Here is a 16,966-nt window from a genome sequence, read left to right as displayed (position 1 = left end):
GACAAATTTAACAGTCAAAGACGAGAGGAGTCTTCTACAGCAGAGGTAGCAAACATGTGGCTGGCAACATTCTGCAAGGCTGCCCGTACCAGATTAAAATGTAATTGGGAAATAGTTAACCCAAAAAGAAAATGAAAATACAGTATAAAAGTGATTATATTAATTTGTGGTTTTCTGAGTCCAGATGCCACTAGCAGGGATCCTTATGTACAGTTTAGTACCTACCCCTCCATTTCTATTAGAATGTGACAACATTGCATTATATGAAGGGGAAATAGTCTCTGAAAGAATATAGGAGAGGGGAGGAAAAAACCAAAAAGTTCAGTTTAACTGGAATATAAAACACAGGAAGAATACTGTGAAACAAAGCTTGAAAGATTCATTGCATCCAGGCTCAGGAGGGTCTTAAATGCTAGGCAAAGAAGTTTTTATGGGCAAGACGGAACAATTGAGAGTTTTTGAGCAGTAGAGTGACATTCATAGTAGGAGAGCAGAACGGTAGTTAGGAAGAATATTTTAGCATTTGTGTGAAGTATAAATTATAAGGGAGAGATTGGAGGTAGAAAGAAAAGTTAGGAGTTTGCTACAATGGTGCAAGAAAGAGGTGACACCATTATGTTGTAAACATTTAGTAAATGTCTGTGGAATGGATAAATGAATGAATGAGGATAAGATGAGTGAGTAAAAAGCATCACGGAGGAGAAGAGACTTGGAGCTCTTCCTTGGAGCAATGGCTGGATGTGAACATGTGCAAGGGAAAGGAAGGGGAACAAAATGAGTAAACACCTGGAGGGTAGAAATGAGCATGGACATCTGTGGGACAGTAATTATACAACATTTCCAGGCACACTCAGATATTTAATTAATGGGGTTAGCATTAACTGACAAGCCACCCCCTAGCACGTCAAAATCCATACTTGCTCGGATGCAGATTAAGATGAACAACACACCAAAACATAAGGGATGAGAGATGAGGTGGCAGCTTCATCCTGCTTCGACACACAAAAAGCTCAAGCTTATTTGGAAGGAACCCAGGGATGTTAAATTATGGAATTTTTCAGACAGTCCTGCCTCCCAGCAAAGAGAAACCATTTACTCTATAAAAATGACACTCTCACCGATCCATTTATGCAAGGGACATCATCATAATGAAGTGCCATCCCACTGGGGTGGGCATATCCATTGGAGGCACTGCCGAGATAGGGATTTGTAGAGATACCACGTCTGTTCATAAAGCTAAAAGAGAGAAAATTATGTTTAAGGTATACAAAACAATCCATTTCCCACTTAAAGAAAAAACTCCATCAAGGAGCATTTGTTATAGTATAACTGCTTTCATATATATATATATACACACACATATATATACACATATATACATATATACACACACATATATGTATATATAACTGTACTTTTTTTATAATCCCTTACAATATTCTAAATTTTTTGAGGACAAAGATCATCTCTTAAATATCTTCATGATTCCCTCAATGCCTAGTCCTCTGCATACAGAAGGTACTTAATAAAAGTTTACTGAATGAATAACCTGAATGAAGGAAAAAATAAATGTTTAATTATAATAATAACAATTGAATTTATATAGTGCTGCAATGATTACAAAGTGCTTTACATATATTATCTTACTGGATCCTTACCTATGAATTAACTAATAAAGAGATTATAAGCCTCATTTTATAGATTAGGAAATTAAGACTCAGATCAGTTAAATGAGACAGAAACTGCCTGAGGCACTTTCAGATTCCGATCTCTCCAGCCAAGTCGGGCTCTTTTCCCAGAGCACCGTGCTTCTTTATTTTGGTTGAGCACTGTGCTCTTGATTCTTTTCTGGGTGCTATGAAAGAGGCGAATGACCTACAAAACACAGTGCTTGGAAGTAAGACTAGCGTACAGTAGAACTAAGAAGATTTTAATTCTATTTGAACCAGGAGGGTCATATGGACTCCAAATCACTATTAAGAGGAGAACTACAAACCAAAACAAATCTGAGTTTCTCATCACTCCAGGAAAGTTGGCCAAGGAGACAAAAGATGGAATTGGTCAGTAACGGACCGGTGGTGGAAAGACAGGCACATTAATGCATTGTTGATGGAGGGTGAATTGGTTAAAGCATTCTGGAAACATCCAGAATTATACTAAAAAATTGACTACAATATGCAAACCCTATGACCTAAAGACTCCCTGCACATACCTCAAGGTGGTCAATGACATCAACATTATTACAGCAACAGTATTTTTGTATGAAGCACTTACTATGTACCACTGTGCTAGGCAAAAGAAAGGCAAAAACACAGTTGACCTCAAGGAACACACAACTGATGGGAAGGAAAACATGACAATAATTATGTACAATCAGGATGTGGACACAATAAGTTGAGGACAATCTCAGAGGGAAGGCACTAGAAGTAGAGGAGATGGGGTGGGGGTGAGGGGGAGCTGAGGAAAGCCTCCTATAGAAGGCAAGACTTGAGTTGTGACGAAGGAAGTGAGAGATAGGAGGGAAAGAGGGAGGAATCATTCATATAGTGCCTACTATGAGCCAGGCACTTGCTTTTACTAAAAATTGTCTCATTTGATCCTCACAATAACCCTGAGAGGTAGGTGCTGTTATTATCTCCACTTTACAACTGAGGAAACTGAGGTGAACAGAGGTTTAGTGACCTCGCAAGGATCACACAGCTATTAAGTGTCCAAGGTCATATTTGAACTCAGCTCTTTCTGACTCCCAGCCCAGTGCTCCATTCACTGTGCCACCTCGCTAGCACAGAAAAGGAAGAGGGCTGGGCAGTGGAGTGTTCACATTCAAAGAAAAGCAGGAACTTTATGTTAGCACTAAACTGAACTGCTCCTCTAGCTGTCTCCTACCTTGTGTTATTGGATCAAAAAGTAGGTGGAGAGGAATAAAGTGTAAAAAGATGAGAAAAATGGGAAGGGGTAAGGTTGTGAAGGGCTTAAAATGTCAAACAGTATTTTATATTTTATCCTGAAGGTAACAAGAAATCACTGGAGTTAATTAAGTAGGAAAGGGCAACATCTGAAAGCCAACTGGGCTTTAGGAATATCTTCATGGCAGCTGAATGATGGATAGATTGGAGCAGGGAGGTACTTGAGATGGAGAGATCCAACTAGAAGGCTATTGCAAGGTCCAGGCATGAGGGGATAAGAGCCTGAACCATATTGATGACTTTGTAATTGGAGACAATGGGACATAAGTAAAAGAGGTTGTGAAGGTAGAAAATGGCAAGGTTCGGCAACAATTTGGATGAGGAGTTAAGTGTGAGAGAGGAGTTATAAGGCTGTGAGTTTAGGTGGCTGGGAGAATAGCAGTGCCTTCCATAATAATAAGAAAGTTGGGAAGAGGGGACAGTTTAGGGGGAAAGATAAATTGCTTTGGACTTGCTGAGTTTGAAGCATCTAAGCAATAACTAGTTTGCTTAATTCAAATAGTTTGCCTCTTTGAAACACAAAGGCAGGGATTTGTTTAATGAGGAAATAGCTACGTAGAATAAGGCAGTTTCTATGATCAGTTGTCATAACTCAAAGTCTGATCATGAAACTTCTCTATTCAAAAACCTTCAGTGGACCCCACTGCCTACTAAATAAAATATAAAATCCTGGTGTTGTCACTTAAGGGCTTCTGCAATATGGCTCTATCCTACCATTCCAGCTTTATCTCTTCCTGCTCTTTATGTTAGCATTAAATTGAACTCCTCCTCTAGCTGTCTCCTACCGTGGTGCTTTGTTCTAGCTGAACTCCATGCCTCCAGTGGCCTGTCTCCCTATCCAGTATCGATCTACTGATTTCCACCCTATCCTTCAATGCCTAACTCAGCAGTTACCTCCTCCACAGAGCTTTGAGATCTGCCCCATCTAAGTTGAAAGTAGTCCCATTTGTTCACATTTCTCATCAAAGATAGGTAGAGCCTCTTCTTGTATACTTATGGTCCAATTTTTCATATCATAAATATTTGTATCCTGATCCTTTTCCCTATTAGATTTTAAGTTCCTTGAGAGAAGTACCTTTATGTCCTATGTCCTTAAATGCTTTTGCTTTTCTGGTACCAAGTACAAGATCTTGAATACAGTAGATGTTCGGTAAATGTCTATTGAATGAATAAGTGACTGCAAAGGATGCTGTGAAAGGAGGTGGAAAAGCTTAAGTACTTATCAGGTGCCTACTATGTGCCAGACACTTTACCTTCAGTTCTTTACTAATATTATCTCATTTCATCTCATTTAGGGAAGAGGATTTCCATAGCACTGAGTCACAACTTGGACAAATAATCTCTAAGGTGCCTTTCAACTCAAGGATTCTATAATGACACCAAATCAAATAAATATTTTGAACCATCATTTAGAAATCTGAAATCACTTCATTATTTAAGTCCAGAATTATGAGTATCTTTTTCTTATTGTTGTTCATATCGTGGGTGTTAGATTTTTAAATTACTTAAATATTCTTTCATCAAAACCCTTCATTTTATATGGAGAAGTAACTGAGATCTAGGAATAGAAACTTGTCTAAGGTACCCTTGGTAGGCAGGAACAAAGCTGGAATTCAAACCCAGTTTCCTGACTCTAAATTCCATGCTCTTCTCCCTACACAACAATGTTTCTCATGTTCATTATAGATAAAAATGGGAGGGTCTCATAGGAAGAGAGCTACAGATGCCAAAACTAGAGGAAAATATACTACTTAACAGCTAATAGCTAACATTTATATGGTGATTTGAGGTGTGCAAAGTGCTTTAGGAACATTATCTCTGCTTAAGATCACCCTGGAAAGTAGGGACTATTATTATCCCATTTTGAAGATGAGTCAACTGAAGAAAACAAAGGTTAAGTGACTTGCCAGGGTCTGATGAAGGTCTTCCTTACTCTATATTCCCTGTTTTACCCTGCATCAATTCAATTCAATAAACATTTATTAAGTACCTGCTGTATACCAGTCACTGTGCTAAGCAACCTCTAAATATGGAAGATGGGATGGGGTTAATATTTTTATATTCTCTACACTTTCGCTCTAGGTCCTTATATTCTCTATTGTACAGAGTTGTTTTAAAAAAAGGACAGAAAAAAATAGAAATACAAAGAGATGCAAGGAGGGGGAATGAGGTCTTATATTAGAGGGGAAGCTCTGCAACAAAGATAGAAATGTAATTCCAGCCTTCAAGAAGTAAGCAGAAATAGTATTTAAGGATTAAGATCAGCATTAGATTTGTAAGTTCCCTTTTTCAGCATTATCTGACAAAAGAAATGTATTCAAAGAAAGCTTATGCCTCCCTCTACTGGAAAAAGAGTCTTCTCACAGGCATTCTCTTTTTCCTATCTTAAGTGTAACTGGCATGTTAGAGGTATCTGGATTTAAATGGCTCATCTTGGTACAAGACATTTCAAGGCTTCCGATATGCACTTCTCATTTGGCAAGACTCGGTCCTTGAATGAATGAGAGGACAAGTGTTGCTTGAACAAGAGACAGTGTGACTTAATGAAATATGCAATGGACTTGAGGATCAGAGACTGGTAAGTCAGTTCTAGGCTTTACATCATATACCAGATGTGAACCTGGGCCAGCCAATTCAACCTCAGACACTCAGGTGCCATATTGAACAAAGGGTTGGACTTGGAGTCAAAAACCTCCAAGGTCCAATCCCGTCTCTGACATTTACTGGCTATGTTACCCTGAGCAAGACAAAAAATCTCTATTCAACCTCAGTTTCCTCATCTGAAAAATAGGTATAATAATAGCACCAGCCTCAACAGGTCATTGTGAGGATCAAACTGAGATAACATGTATAGCACTTTGCAAATCTTAAAGCACTGTACAAATCTGGACCAGGTCCCTTCTAGTTCTGACCTGTTGTGATTTTGAAATCGAGAGAAATCAAAAGGAAGAAGACATAAGCTTCTCTTTAACCACCTTAGCTTATTTGAAAGTGGTGGCTAACCCAGAAAAGGAATTTCCACTTGTATTCTCTGGCAAATAATCATGAAATGCTGCATATGGGACATAATGGAATAATAAACTCTTACTGGAGGGAGGCAGGGAATTGGACCAGAGGTCAACCAGTCAAAGCTTTTCATTTTACAAATTGTAAAAGTGAATCCCCGAGAGGTGAAGTTACTGGTGACATGTCCAAGGGCACTCACAGAGCTTTGATTAGAACCTAAAGGTCCCCTACCGTGTTTCCCACTACACTACACTATCACAACTTGAGATGATCCAGCCAGACACTTCAAGCAGAAACAAACAGGCAGCACTTCAGCTGGCAGCCCCAAATGTTGGTAAACGACTGCAGTATTTGACAATCTAATAGATGAGGGAAGAAAATAAAATATTGGCAGAATTCCAGCATCCAAATGCTAAATGACAGATGGACTAATGATAAATGTTTCTCTGTCAATACCAACTACTTCTTAACCTTCTTTCTGCATGTGTCTTATTTATCGTTTCATTACAACTTGCCCAGCATGGTGATGGTGGGGAGGGGAAGCAGCCTGGAGAATCCAGCTGAGTGTGGTGGAGTTGAGAATTGGCAGAGAAGAGTCCGAACAACACTTCTGATACAGAGAAAAACCAACACTTCTCGTGAAAAAATAAATTCTCTGAAGATGTAAGTTTCAGTGGGTTTTCTCATTATGAACATTCTTAAATATATTTCTTTGCCCAGCAGATACATCATTATTTATTTTTATTCACTGTCTTCTCCCTAAAATTTATTGTTGAAATTTCCCCCATAATCAGTCCCATTTAATGGTACACACAGAACTCCATCATACCATCATTTTAGTTAGCTCTCAATTAGTATGGAAGAAGGCAATTTTACTTCAGAGTTCTCCTATTCTAAAATTCCTCACCCAAATCCCTTCTTTTCTTAGGTTTTTATAAGGATCAAGAATCTTTGCTAAAAGAGGAAATACTGAATGTCAGAGTGAGGAGACAGAATAGCATACAGAATGTTACAGATGGAAGTGACTTAAGAAATGTAAAGGTGTCACAGTGGGTAGAGCTCTAGACTCAGACTCAATCAGGAAGACCTGAGTTAAAGTGCTGTTTACTTACTATGAGACCCTTAGCATATCACATAGCATCTCGGCCTGTCTCCTGATCTGTATAATAAGAATACTAATGGAACCCATCAAAAAGTGTTGTTGTGAGGAACAAATGAGAAAATGGACAGAAAGAACTTTGCAAAACCTTAGAGCACTATATAAATATTAGCTATTATAACTGGGGTTAATAATATGGGAGTCATCAATAATAATAATAAGGAACATAGAACATCATTTTTAGAAGGAATCTTGGAATAGAACATATTAGAAAGAACCTAAAAGATTACCCAATCTCATTTGAAAAATGAGAAGACTGAGGCTCAGGGAGAATCACCCTGGGAAATCTCGGGGCAAACCAATTTTAGAATCCAGCTGTCCGCTGCTTACTGCATAATGTCATGCATATTTGGGATATTAAAAAGCCAAGAAATGCCAGTTCAACTACATCGCTCACTGCCCTTTGCTATAACCACTTTAATACTAAAAGATGCCCCTGGTCACAAAGTGATATTTTTTTTTGCTTTTCCTTTTAAAAAAAAAATTGAAAACTGGGTTTCACATTCCTTTTCCCTGATATGTGGCCCAGCTACATTTGGTTTGGATTAATATTCCATTTGTTTGTAAAGTGAAAGCCAAGTAATATTCTGGAGAGAATGTTTTTATTCAGTGATTCTCTTACATATGGTTATCACTGTTTGCTGACTGAGGCACAAGATGATTGCGGACCCCAGGAAAGCTTTTTGTAGGCCTTGTCTTTCCAGATAAACGTAGTTAAAGAACTCTAAACTCAGTTTCTTATAATTCAACCCAAGTGGTGTAGATCTTGCAACTTTGGAATGATGGTGTTCACGTAAAATCATCTTGCTTTGCAAGAAACTATTTTGTAAACTGTGGTAGTTTTTACTCTTATTTTAACAGCAACTACTCACTTCCTATTGATCCTTTGTTGTTTACCAGGCACTTTCCTATGATGTTAGGAGGTTATTATTGATCCTATTTTACAGAGGAGGAAACTGAGGCTCAGAGGCGGTTAAATAATTTGCCCTGAAATCCCATAACTAGGTAAGGGTTGGACTGGGATAAGAAACCTGACATCTTGTTTCTAAGCTTTTCACCATACCTTTCTACTTCTATGACTAATCTTAATTTGTAAAGAATCATTGAGCAGTAGAATTGAAGGAGACTTTGTTTTTGTCAGTCATCCCACTCTTCATGACCCCATTTGGGATTTTCTTGGTGAAGATACTGGAGTGGTTTCCCATTTCCTTCTCCAGCTCATTTTACAGATGAGGAAACTGAGAGAGAGTTAAGTGACTTGCCAAGTATCACATAGCTAGTAAGTGTCATGAGGTCAGATTTAAACTCAGGTCCTCGTGACTCCAGAACCAGCCAACACTTTGTTCGATACACCACCTAGCTGCCTGGAAGAAGCTTTAATAATTATCTACTTTAACTATCTCAATTTGCAGATAAGAAAACTGACTGGTTCAAGGTCAATTTAGGTTTCGATTAACTAAGGACTGGGAATTCCACGGGAATTTACTTAATTTTTGCACTTCAGTAACAACAGGAAGGCCACAATACCAAAGCAAATTAATATTATTATACAATAATGTCATAAATAAAATTGTAAGCACTTAATAAGGCTCTACTGTTGTTCACATAAAAAAGCAGCAGAAAGAATGTCTCACTTGTGCTTAGGAAAACCCCGAACTGGTACTGGGAATTTCCTGGTAAAGTTTGTTCTATGTCTGGGTCACTCAGTCAGCTTTGGTTCCGTTTCTGGCTTGGCTAGTCCTTCCTACTCTGGGTAGGTCATCTTGTGTTTCTAGGCTGCATTAGCCTCATCTGGAAAATGAGTGGGTTAGACCAGATCAGGTATTCTTAAACTGAGATCTAGGAAAAAATTTCAGGTTTATGACTGCTAATGAGAAAAATATTTTGATAACTATTTCAATTTAATTGGTCTCTTAAGTGACTGGGCAAGTCACTTAAGCTCTGTCTGCCTCAGTTTCCTCATCTGTAAAATGAGGATAATGATAACATCTGCCTCTGAGAGTTATGAGAATGATATGATATTATATATGTATATGCAAATGTTTTGCAAACTTTAAAAGGAGATATATATATATATATATATATATATATATATATATATATATATATATATATATATATATATATATATATATATATATATATACGAGTGCTGACTTCCTGGAACTCACTAGAGTCCATGGTGCAAAGAAAAAGGTTAAGAATTTCTGAATGAGATGATTACTGAAGTCCTTTTGAGCCCTGGCCTATGTTCCTAGGTTTCTTCTGGATGTAACACTGATGTTCTTAGGTTCTTTCCAGTGTTAACATTCCAAGTTTTAAGGTCCCTTCCAGCTGTCATATTCTCTATTCTAAGGTTTTTTTCGACTTTAACATTCCAAGTTCTAAGGTCCCTTACAGCTCTGACATTGCATTTCACATGCTAAAGTTCCTTGTACTGCTAAAATTCTAGGCATACGTTAGTTTAGTTGGTGAAACATGGCAATGATGAGACCTGGGTTGTGGTTTCAATTTCTCCCTGAGGTCAATTCACTCTCCTTAAAGAGAAACCACTTCCCAACTACAGGTTTCACTGGTCAAGTTTTCAGCAAGCACTTAATTGCCTATTGCTACCCAAGAAGAAGAGGACTGCTCCAACTCTCCCCAAGAAGAAGGGGACTGCTCCAACTCTCCCCAAGATGAAGGGGACTGCTCCAACTCTCCCCAAGATGAAGGGGACTGCTCCAACTCTCCCCAAGCTCCCCCAGTTTTCTAAAGGTAAAAACAGGTGGCATGCATATTAAATAGAGTAAGGCAACTCACAAAAGATTTGAATTGATTTTCTTTATATTCCAAAGAGTGCTCTTTCTCAGATACAGACTTGGTGAGTTTACAACAAGCTATTAATATAATCTATTGTCATTTGCTGATTACATGATTCTACAACTTCACATCTGTTTCCTACATCCACCCTCCTCTCTGCAGTACCACTAAAAGACCCTCTTGGGAAGAGATAAATACAAGACAAAAGCCAAAGGAAGATCTCTGATAGCCTATGGAATCACAGAATATTAGAACTGGCCCTTAGGAAGTGTTATGGCTTTCTAGCTAGGGAAAAGGATGTCTGAGAGGGAAAGAGAATTATATAGAATCCATAGTAAAAAGTGTATGGCAAAATTGAGCCTAGACCAGTGCATCTTAAACTCAACCTGTCCTAAACTGAACTTATTATGTTTCTCCTAAAACCTTTCTCTCTTCCTAAATTAGTTATTTTTGTTGAGGGCAGTATCATTCCCCACTCCCGTCCCCCACTATCCAGGCAAGAACTTTGGTGGTCATCCATAACTCTTCATTCTCTCTCACCCACACTGTCCAATCAGAGGTCAAGACCTGGTGCAGGAACGCATGCATTATCTCACACCTAGACTAGTGTAAGAGCTTTCTGGATGGTCTCCCTAGCTCAAGTTTCTCCCCACCCATTTCTCCCTCCCTCTTTCTCTCAAACACACACACACACACACACACACACACAGAGAGAGAGAGAGAGAGAGACAGAGAGAGAGAGAGAGAGAATTCAATCAACTATTTTGTGGTTCTTCAGGCATTTCTGACTCTTTGTGACCCCATTTGGGGTTTTCTTGGCAAAGACATTGGAGTGGTTTCCCATTTTCTTCTTCAGTTCATTTTACATATGAGGAAACTGAGGCAAACAGGGTTAAGTGACTTGCCCAGGGTAGCACAGCTAGGAAGTGTCTGAAGCTGGATTTGAACTTAGGAAGATGGGTCTTCCTGACTCTAGGTCTGGCATGCTATCCTCTGCACCGTCTAGCTGCCCTCCAACTCCAGTGGCTCCCTATTTTCTCAAGGACCAAATGTATAAGTCTGTTTGGCTTTTGGAGTCTTTCCTAACCAGACCCCCTCCCACTTTTATAATCTCCCACACCTTGATCCCCTCCATATGATCCAGTCCCCTTGCTGTTCCTTGCCCAAGACACACCATCTCCCAACTCTGCATTTCCCCTGGATGGACATCCTTTCCCTGGGATTCTCTAGCTCTTCTTCTCTGTCCTCCAATTTCCCTGATTTCCTTCAAGTTTCAGGATTTAAAATAAAGTTCTACTTTCTACAGGAAGCCTTCTAATGCCCTTCATTCTAGTACCTTCCCTCTGTTGATTCCGATTCATTCTTTATACAGATTGTCTGTACATAGTTGTTGACAAGCTGTTTACCTCATTAGACAATGAGTTTCTTGAGGTTCCTTGAACCTTTTGCCTTTCTTTGTCTTCCCCAACATCTGGCACCAAGCCTGGCTAATGGCAGGCACTTAATACTGGCTTGACTTGACTATTTTAGCTATGCCACACTGCAGGGTCTACACAAAAAAGTCCTCAGAGAATGAGGCTTCCACCTTTAGTGTGATGGAAAATAGCATGAGATAAAAAAAGGAAAGGACCTAAGAGTCTGAAAACCTACCTCGGTTTCGATCCCAATTTTAACTGAATTTATCTATATCTATCTATCATCTGTCTATCTCTCTATCATCTATTTATCTATCTCTCTATGTATATATATAATATGTAATGTATATGTAATATACATGCAATTTTTATTATATTTTATATATACAAATACTAAATTAATAGAATTTAAATTTAAATCCCAATTCTACTACATACTACTGTACATATTGTATCTCTTAATCCTAATTTTTATATCTGTAAAATGTGTCTAATCTCATCACCTGTTAGGATTATTGTGAGAATCACACAACGTAATATATGTAATGTGCTCCAGAAATGCTATTTTATTGCTATTTGACTTAAAAGAACATTCTTAACCCTTTAAAATAAAGATGAGCCTATTCAAACTAGCTACTTCAGAAGGTTATGATAGTGAGGAAAAAGTATTTGGTAACCTGTACGGAGCGAAAGAAATATGAGTAGTTATCATTCCTCTTTCCCTTCTATACATCTCTTCCTCTGGCTATTCCCCTTGTCTTCTTTTCATCATTTCCATCTTTGTAGCTATTTTGTCAAATAAATGTTTCTGGGTGCAAAGATTTAAAAAAGAATTTAGCAACTTCACATACAAATTCAAGAAGTGCATTCAATAAAGGCACTAAAATCTCAGCCGCTCAACAAGAGTCAGAGTTAGCTTCATCAAACTACTTGTCTAGTAGAAAAGGCAGGCAGGATTGAAATGCCAAAAAATATTTTAATAAAGTCGGGACTAATATAGTCCAAAACTGCCCATCTTTTAGCTTTCTCTGTAGCAGCACACTCTGAAAAGGAGTGAAGGTTGATGAGGTTCTTGCAAACCAAGTTTAATAACAGAATCATCTGGTTGGATGAGAACACAGAGATCATTGAATGCCAATATTTGTGGAAGTCTCTGCCAGTTTGGTCACCTTTCTCTGGCCACCACTCTAACTTGTTCAGCTCTTTTCCAAATTTTGTTACTTAAGATGGGACATGGATTCTCCCAAGATGTATTTTGAAGATGAAAGTAGGTGGAATACATATTAAGCATATTAAAATAAACCTGCAGATGTTCTGAGCTACTTTTTTTCCTAAGAAATAACTCGTTTAAATTTATATCTGAAAATTACTTAGTTTTGAGAACCTCAACAATATTTAACTCACTGAAGGGCATCTTACCAGAACGTCTGTTTGGCTGTTTGGATGACATTTGCCGTCATCTCCACATCGATATAATCATAATGTAGTGCTCCAGGGTCAGTGGATGACCCCGTTTCAGCCAGTAAGATTCCAATCCATCGGCCCATGTCTTCTGAGGATGAAGCCTGTTGGGAAAGAGACAGAACACATATCAATTTGACTCTAGGATCATCTGAACATTTCTTTTCTGTTCTACAATATCATCCTACAACACAAAGATCTTGTGAATGCTAGGGATACAATCGATGATGAAGTAGTAAATGTTAACAAGCACCTACTATGGGCTAGACTCTGTGTCGGGACATTGTCGATTGAGAGCAAAGCTATGCTACGTGCTTCATTTAGAATTTGCTGAAGCAAAGAAAATGGGCTGGAGGAGGGAGGGGGGAGATAAGCATTTATATAGTGTCTACTAAGCACCAGGTACTATGCTAAATACTTTACTAATATTATCTCCTTTGATCCTCATAACAACCCTGGGAGGGAGATGCTGTTACTATCCCCACTTTAGAGAGGCAGACAGAGGTTAAGTGATGTACAGGATTACCCAAGCCAGTATCTGAGGCTACATTTGAATTCAAATCTCTGTCTTCTGCACCATCTCGCTGCTTTGAGGATAATGTACACAATAGAGAAGTTCTACAGCCAGTCCTTCATTTGCTATACTATGAAGGATCCATGTTGTCTCTGAATCAATACTTTCTCCCCTGGCACAGGTCATAACTCACCTGTGCCTTCTTACCCTGTGTGATTTTGGCTTGTGTTTTTCCATAAATCCTCCATATGGGATCTACCTAATGCAATGAAAACGTTTCTCAATTGCTTTTAGCAACCTGAGGGTTGCAATGCAGCATTCAAGCTATCTATCTATTATGCTCCACTCTCACTACAGGAGTGGTCCTTTTCCTTTTCTCTTTGTATCTGTCTGTCTATCTAATCTACCTGTCACCATTAATAAATATTTTGCAAAAATAAATGCCAGCCCACTGATATTCACAATGCATTGCCATTTAGGTCACTGACTTATTATTGTAACTTATTATAAAGCATCATAGTTAGAATATGAGCCATATAATTATAGACAAATCATTTACCCCTTTTAAGCCTCATTGTCCCCATTTGTAAAATGAAGGTGATAATACTTGTTCTGTCTTCTTTATAAGGTTCTCATGAGCAATGTATCCTGTCAACCTTAATGTGCTATAAGAAGGTATGAATCATGATTATTACCAATAATCAAAACTAAATTCATACCACAAATATCCCTACAGACAAGAAAATTATTCAGGTTTCAGCAAAGTACTCAGGTGTGCCTGTAAAAGCAATGTGGAAAGTGCCCACTAACCTTGGGTAATGTTTGAAGTTATTTTCTTTAAACCCCATTGATTTTTCTTGATCTCTGGTTCCATATCCACTTAGGAATAAGTTTTAATTTGTATTGAATCATCATGGAAAGAATCATGGACTAACATGGATCTCAGTCTCAACTCTGACATTTAGTGACTGCATGACCCTGGGGGAGTCACTGAAAGAAACTGAGTCTCAATTCCTTCTTCTATCAAATAAGGAAAGTAACTCCTTCCTTATCTCTCTAATGAAGTGGTTGTGGGGATCCAAAAGTAAAGATGGAGCTGGACCAGAGTGAGGGTGGAGATGAGACCAAGGCCTTATTGAAAGAAGACAGACCAGCAAGGATAAGCAGCTGGAGTGGCAGCTGCCATGATACTTGATACCCAGCAGCTGGTGATATTAAGACTGATGAGATCCTTGGCGTTTACCACCCTCTCCTTTATGGTTTCCATAGCTAGTCCCCACACAGATGCCTACAAACATGCCCCCAAAGCAACAGTAGTTCACTCTTAGTTCTACTCCTACAAAAAAAGCACTGTCACTTAAGTAACTAAAAAGTGTCACCATTTGCCCATCACATGGCAGGCACTACAATCAAGCCACCAGCCATTTCAGTGTGAATGTATCCAGGTCTCCTGCATCAACTTCCCCGAAGGCTTTGTCATTCACACTGCTCGCTAGAGGCCATGAAATCTGGAAATTTTCCTACAATTCCCCCTCCCAACAGAGCAGTTGGGAAATAGAGATAACACAGGGATTTGGGGAAGACCAAGGTGGGTCTATTCTATAAAACTGACAAAACCAATTGTCCGATGGCTCAAGTATAGTGCAACTTGTCCAATCAGCCAAAAAATATTGATCAAGTGCCTACAGCAGGCACAATGCTAAATGCTGGGGATACAAAAAAGGCAAAAGACAATCCCTGCTTTCAAGGATCTCTCAGTCCACTAGAGGAGATAACATGAAGACAACTTTGAAGAAACAAAACATATGTAAGATAAATTGGAGCTAACCAACAGAAGGAAGCCACTTGCATTCAGAGGGACTGAGAAAGGCTTCTTATAAAAGATAGGATTTTAGTCTGGACCTGAAAGACACGAGGGAAACCTGGAGGAGTTGACTTGATCATCAACTTATAAACTACACTCACTTGCTGGTTAAATAACTGACAGCCCATTTTTCTATAGGCTACAGAAGCTGGACTAGAAAAGAGTGTGGGCTATTGCTACTGGAGCATCACAAGTGGCACCAGGGACACCTACTAAGTAGAAAAGCACTCCACACTTCTACCATACTAATATAGGATAAATAGTTCAAATTTTGCACCCTAAACCTTTACCCAGGATGGTTATATTTCTCAGTAATTATTAATAGAATCTATTAAAAATAACAATTATTATGACTGTGTAAGTTCTCTATTCTAGCTAAATATCTAGTGAAATCTTTTATATTCTTGATTCCTAATTTTCACCCACATTATTCTACTCCCTGACTATAATACCTTCCTCTTTCCTTGCCTACCTAATGAAGATGATGATGATATTAGTGATAACTAATATTAAAATTTATTACAAAGTACTTTATACAAGTTAGCTCATTTGATCCTCCCATGAGTTATCATTACTATTACCAATAATAATAATAACAATAAACTTCCACCCTTTCATAGTGATGACACTCATTAGGGACCTTGGAAGCTTATAAATGATAAAACAATGTGAGAGAATCCAGTGTGAACAATGTAGTGAAATGATACAAAGCATATAATTACTTTATAGCACTTGATGGTTCCAGCATCCTTGACACATATGATCTCATTGGATTCTCATCCTAATCTCCCAAGTCATCATATGACCAAAGGGGTGAATAAGGCAGACCAGCTACCATGACTAATATAATTGTGGGAATCATGAAAACTGTGGGCTACAGAGCCTGCCATGGGATGAAATGAGGAAACAAAAGAGTGGTTTGGAATGTCTAGTTCTTCTTTCATTCATCAAATGATCACTGGACACCATGAGATGCTGGACGATTCTAATTATTTGGAAGGTTTTTCTAATGTGGAGCCAAAACCCTGCTCCATATAACTTGCATACATTGGTGCTAACCATCTCCAGGTCCTATTGGTGCCATTTTGCACAAATCTGCTCTCTTCTACATGACTGCTTTTCAGATACTTGGAAACCAGTAACATGGATCTCTGATTAAGCCCTCTCTTTTCCAGTCTAAATATAGATGGCAATCGGGCAACGTGCATTTATTAAGCCTGAATAACAGTACCAGACACTGCTAAGTTCTGGGAATAATAATTAAGGCTACAAAAGAATGATGGTCCCTGCTCTGAAAAAGCTTACATTCTAATGGTGGAAGACAATATGGAGAAGGAAGCTGAAAACAGGGGACAGGAGATGAAGGAATCCATGCAGGAGCATGGAGCTGAAGTCTGGAAAGTCAGAAACATAGCCAGAAGAATGAAGGCTGGCCGATATGGTCTGTGCCCAAAGTATATCCAATTACCTCAACTATTCACATGGATTTATACAGTAGAAAGAGTACTGTATTTGGAGCCAGATGTCTTGGGTTCAATCCTCTCAAAGCTGTTGACTTCCTATGTAACCCAGAGCTGTTTCTCTTTTTTCATAATAAGGAAGTTCAACTAGATGCTCTACAGGGTCACTTCAAGCTTTCCACCCTATGATCAAGCCTATGACTTCTCCCTGGCTGCCCCATCTGGACATGCTTTATTTCACTAATGTCCTTCTAGAAGCACTTTTCCTAAATTTTAAGAGATTTAAAATCAGTAACATGGGCTGTAAATGCATCTTCTG

The 16,966-nt window shown here is 38.6% G+C and overlaps 1 protein-coding gene across 7 annotated transcripts in view; it reads right to left on the bottom strand.

The window, feature by feature from the left end:
* Window positions 1–16,966, bottom strand: part of AFAP1 (actin filament associated protein 1) — a 236,082-nt gene that overhangs the window by 26,954 nt on the left and 192,162 nt on the right. For all 7 annotated transcript variants that reach the window (XM_072620155.1, XM_072620152.1, XM_072620157.1 and 4 more), the window contains 2 exons: window positions 12,768–12,913; window positions 1,119–1,236 (listed from right to left, as the gene is read on the bottom strand). In XM_072620155.1, coding sequence (XP_072476256.1) covers window positions 1,119–1,236; window positions 12,768–12,913 — 264 coding nt within the window. The remainder of the gene's footprint in view (window positions 1–1,118; window positions 1,237–12,767; window positions 12,914–16,966) is intronic.

Source organism: Notamacropus eugenii, chromosome 6, assembly GCF_028372415.1.
Source record: "Notamacropus eugenii isolate mMacEug1 chromosome 6, mMacEug1.pri_v2, whole genome shotgun sequence".
Taxonomy (NCBI): Eukaryota; Metazoa; Chordata; class Mammalia; order Diprotodontia; family Macropodidae; genus Notamacropus; species Notamacropus eugenii.
The sequence above is the reverse complement of the archived record's forward strand: the minus strand, read 5'-3'. Positions and strand labels throughout refer to the sequence as shown.